The sequence below is a fragment of the Microtus ochrogaster genome, chromosome 4 (assembly GCF_000317375.1).
Source record: "Microtus ochrogaster isolate Prairie Vole_2 chromosome 4, MicOch1.0, whole genome shotgun sequence".
Taxonomy (NCBI): domain Eukaryota; kingdom Metazoa; phylum Chordata; class Mammalia; order Rodentia; family Cricetidae; genus Microtus; species Microtus ochrogaster.
The window spans coordinates 3,976,388-3,981,037 of record NC_022011.1 but is presented as its reverse complement, the minus strand read 5'-3'; the positions used below and the strand labels follow the sequence as shown (position 1 = coordinate 3,981,037).

At 44.4% G+C, this 4,650-nt stretch overlaps 1 protein-coding gene and 1 long non-coding RNA gene across 2 annotated transcripts in view; one reads left to right on the top strand and one right to left on the bottom strand.

Moving 5' to 3' along the window:
• Utp4 (UTP4, small subunit processome component) overlaps positions 1 to 1,240 on the top strand; it is a 40,993-nt gene extending 39,753 nt beyond the window's left edge. Inside the window, exon 18 of the mRNA XM_005345512.2 lies at positions 1,172 to 1,240. Coding sequence (XP_005345569.2) covers positions 1,172 to 1,240 — 69 coding nt within the window. The remainder of the gene's footprint in view (positions 1 to 1,171) is intronic.
• Positions 1,241 to 2,589: 1,349 nt separating this feature from the next.
• LOC101992722 overlaps positions 2,590 to 4,650 on the bottom strand; it is a 4,341-nt gene continuing 2,280 nt past the window's right edge. The window contains exons 2-3 of the long non-coding RNA XR_258199.3: positions 4,336 to 4,528; positions 2,590 to 2,698 (exon numbers count right to left, since the gene is read on the bottom strand). This is a non-coding gene — a long non-coding RNA (uncharacterized LOC101992722). The remainder of the gene's footprint in view (positions 2,699 to 4,335; positions 4,529 to 4,650) is intronic.

Genomic DNA, 4,650 nt, shown 5'->3' with positions numbered 1-4,650 from the left:
TGGATCTCTGTGAGTTCGAGACCAGCCTGGTCTACAGAGCTAGTTCCAGGACAGGCTCCAAAGCCACAGAGAAACCCTGTCTCAAAAAAGCAAAAAAAAAAAAAAAAGATAGCTCAAGAGACAGGTGGTGGTGGAGAATGCCTTTAATCCCCTGCAGAGAGTCAGGCAAATCTCTGAGAGGTGGAGGCCAAGCTGGCGTACAGGGCGAGTTCTAGAACAGCCAAGGCTACACAAAGAAACCCTGTCTTGAAAAAAAAAAATGCCCAGGAGGTAAAATATTTATCACACATGTTGACTCAGTGGCTGTGGGAAAAGAGAGAACTTACTGAGTTACGGACTGTGAAGTGTGTGAGGTACTGAAAATGGTTAGGACTGATGAGGAGGGGAAAGTGGACATTTATTTTTAGATCTTATTTGAATTTCATGGCAAATTATGTAATTTCCATAATTGTCAATAAAAAGCACTGGTGATTTTCCATAACTAAGTGGATTCAACGAAACTAAATTGCTCAGCCTGTCCTTGCTAATATTTTCCTATAAAGAAAGTCACAGTTACAAAACTGTCCCCAGCTGCTTCCCATTGGGAATGTGGTTAGCAGATGTGGGTTTTCACAGTCCTGAGGCAGGAGATAGTTAATCCATTTTTGTGGGTTTCAGATGGCTAGTGATTTATCTTGGTGGGATGAATCTTTAAAAAATGTGCCTGCATTGGCTAAAGCGTCTTTCTCTTAGTGTGTTTGTATTGGAGAAGAAATAGATTGTAGAACAGTTCTAGCAGGGGCAAAGTAAAACTACCTTAAAGGGGACACTGACCTCACTGTCTTCCGAGGAACAGTTCTACGTGGATGTTAGGATGATATTTTTACAAGCTCATTTCTCCCTTGGCAACTTCCTTGATAGTGCTTAGGTTACTTTCTTGCGGCTTTTGTTCTCCCCCTCCCCCCCCCCATCGGGGGAAGTGACCTTCAGGCTTGCTGAAAAGCTGTGATTCGCCTGGGGCCCTCCTTTCTGGTGAAATTACACAACACTCAAGCCTTGGAAAGCAGCCCCAGATCCACTAATTCTTTCCTTTGACAGCTCTTGGCAAAGTGTGTTTCCTTCCAGCCGTGTAGCTTTATACCAGATCTGTTTGTCACCAAAATTAATTTGGCCATTTGTCCTTTATGCCTAGAATCAAACGGTGCTGTGGCAAACTCATTCCTCAAGAAAGGAGAAACTCCAGGTAGAGCTCCGAGTTTGAGGCCAGCCTGATCTACAGAGCGAGTGCCAGGACAGGCTCCAAAGTTACACAGAGAAACCCAGTCTCAAAAAAAACAAAAGAAGGGCTGGAGAGATGGCCCAGTGGTTAAGAGCACTGGCTCCTCATCCAGGAGATCTGGGTTCAATTCCCAGCACCCAAATGGCCGCTCACAACTGTCTGTAATTCCAAAACCTGATACCCACGTGCAGGCAAAAACACCAATACACGTTAAATATATTTTATATTTTTGGTTGTGAGCCTAGCCAAACGGCTGAGCCATCTCTCCAGCCCACGTTAAATATATTTTAAAAAGGAGTTTCTCCACCACAGATTTTATCGTTTGCCACTGCTGAAGGCTAACAGGTAACAACTGGTGTTTTTTAATGTGGCTCTGTATACTTCACCTCTTAACCCTCCAAGTGCCGCAAGAGACAGAAGTAATCTGAATTGTTTTGAAAAAGATACTAAGGTTCATGACCTCATCCCCCTTTGACCGTTGTATAGTTAGTAAGTGACCAAACTGGGTTTTGGTTTTGGTTTTTTGAGATAGTCTCGCCACGTAGAGACTAGCCTGGAACTCGGAAACTAAACTAACTAAACTGGTCTTGAACTCAGAGATCTGCCCGTCTTTGCTTCTTGAGTGCTAGGATTAGAGGAATGTGTCACCACCCGCTCCAAACTGGTCTCCAAATTCTTAATCATCAAGCTCTGCACACTCATTAGGTTCTGAAGCAGCATACAGTCAGAGCCTGACTTGAATTAGGATGGAATTACAGAACCCAAGGAGCTACTGACATTCCCGCATTTTGTAGTAATGAGCGCTGCGTGTTCTGAGAGTAGTAGATAACAGTTGCTAGAAGAGAAGGGCTATTCATATTGGTGACAGGAATGAAAGTTTGCAGGAATTACCTCAGCCGTTTCCTCTTTTAGAGGTAGGTAAAATAATAGGCTTGGCAGAAGAATTCTCTAAGCTCGTCTCCCTGTCCTTAGGAAGCAAGGGAACAGATGTGTAATCTATGTCAGATTTCATGATCCCCAGTGAGTAGATTTCACTGACTGCTTGAGGTTTCCTAGATGGTAATTTTCACCCTGCAAGGAACCCATAACTTCCATAGGGATTATTCAAAAAGATGACAGCACAGGAAACACGGATGCCAATCAGTCGCCTGTTTAATGAGTTTCCTCTCTGCAAGGCAGTATTTTTCAAATAGTGGGGAGCAAAAATAATTGATAGGTAGTCTTTGCTTTCCTGGAAGATATAACTTAGGCATTCCAACCTAGGCATAGAATTACATTGTTCAAAGGAAAAGTCCCAATGAATTAGGGAGTCACAGAAAGCTGGAATGAGGTCTTGCTGGGCTGGAAAGAAGTTCAAAGGTACCAGAAGTATTCGGGTGGGAATGTGCGGGGCATCACTGGACGGTACTGGCTGGGTGAGTGTCTGAGCTGCAGGCAGTGCTAAAAGAATATGGAAAAGCAGCTATGAAGATGAACTTTATGTTGGAAGCAGGAAACAATTCAAGGTCATTCTTGGCTACACAGCAAATTTGGAGCTAGCTTAGGTTGCATTGTCTGGGGGCAGGGGACATAGGGACTGGAGAGGTAAAGTTCTTGCTGCATAAATATGAGAACATGAGTTTGGATCTCTTAACCCAAACTAAGCACAGTGGGGCGGCTCATGCCTGTGATCCCAGGGCTCCTATAGCAACATGGGGGCCAGAAACAAGAACCTCTGGAAGCTCATGGCCGGCTAAGCTAGCTTGGTATACACAGCAGTGAACAAGAAACCTGTCCCAGAACATGATGGGAAGAGGACTGACAACCTGAGGGTTTTCTCTACCGCTGTGTGTGCCATGTCTTCTGTGTTATGCACATACATACTATACACACACACACTCACACTATACTCTAAATAGGTAGAGACAAAAAGGTTCAATGCCAAACAGGCCTATGAGGAGAGGTCTAGGCAAAAGACACTATTTCAAAATAATTTTTTTAAAGGAAATACTCCCAAGTAATCCCTTACCTTCCCTGTTCTCAGGTTTAAATATTTTGTTATATAACTTGCTATCTTACATAAGTGTCCTCACCAATAATTTGTGACTTCCTCTAACTCTATTGACGAAAAGTCCTTCATACTCTTGGAAAGAATTTCCGGCACTTCCCTTTTGCTAAGAAAGGTGTCCTCGATTGCCTAAGCCCCTGATGATCACATATGCAAAAGTGTTAAAATTAGTGCTCAGACCCGGAGGAATCAGCTGCCAAATGCTCTCTAACAAGCAAAAATTTCACATAACTCAGACCTCTGGGGGCTCTGGCGCAGCTGGAGTGAAGCCAGAAATGCCTGTGACTGCAGGTGCACTCGGGCACACTGGGACCTGCTGGAACAACAAGCCAGCTTTACTGCAGTTGATTTAGGAGAAGGCCAGGGGCTGAGCTTTCGCTGACATTTGCAGCTTGGAAAATGGTGCCCCATGCACTGCAGAGACCTGTCGGAACGATCTTTTTCTTTTGATAAAAAGATACATTTCTCATTTTGAATTTTTTATTCACGCAGGCTCTGAATGCTTAGCATCTGCAAACGACTCATTGGAGTTTGTCTGCACGTGGACACGCTTCGATAGAGTTGTGCGTGGACAACTTCGGCTCATCAACACGTTCCCTGAGCAATCCTTTGAACCTCCTCTTTCAGGGGAATTGCTGTACATTCCCCCCTCTCTGCCCAGATGAAAGCATGGGAACTTTACATCAACTGCTGAAGAAAGTCAGAGGGTATCTTGGTCCCAACGATTTTGTTGAGAACTTACCTTCTCAGTAGCATTGTTTCCGGACTTTTTAATTTTTTTTAAGACATGGTCTTGCTGGGCAGTGGTGGTGCCCGCCTTAATCCCACCACTTGGGAGGCAAAGGCAGGCAGATCTCTGTGAGTTTGAGGTCAGCCTGATCTAAAAAGCGAGTTCTAGGACAGCTAGGGCTGCACAGAGAAATCTTGTCCCAAAGGAAGAGAGAGAGAGAGAGGAGGGGAGAGGGGGGAGAGAGACATGGCCTTACTATGTTTGTCCCAGCTGACCTGGCTGTCTTAGCATCCTGAGTACCTGAGTCCTGGGATTTTAGGTGTGAGTCACAATTCCTGGCCAAATCCTCCTTTTTGAGGTATGAGGTGGATAGTAAACCGAACACTGAACCAGATGTGTCTTCTCTTGGTTTTTGGTTGTGTACTCTGTTATGTCAGAGTCTTTAAGCTGGAGTCTTCCTCTCATTCAGTTCTTCTCCCCTATGGAGCTGGAGCTGGAGCTGGGAGAAACAGTGGATTGTAGTCTTTGGTTATTGGCTCTACAATTGGACAAAATCACAAACTCTTTTTTTTTTTTTTTTTTTTTTGGGTTTTTCGAGACAGGGTTTCTCTGTGG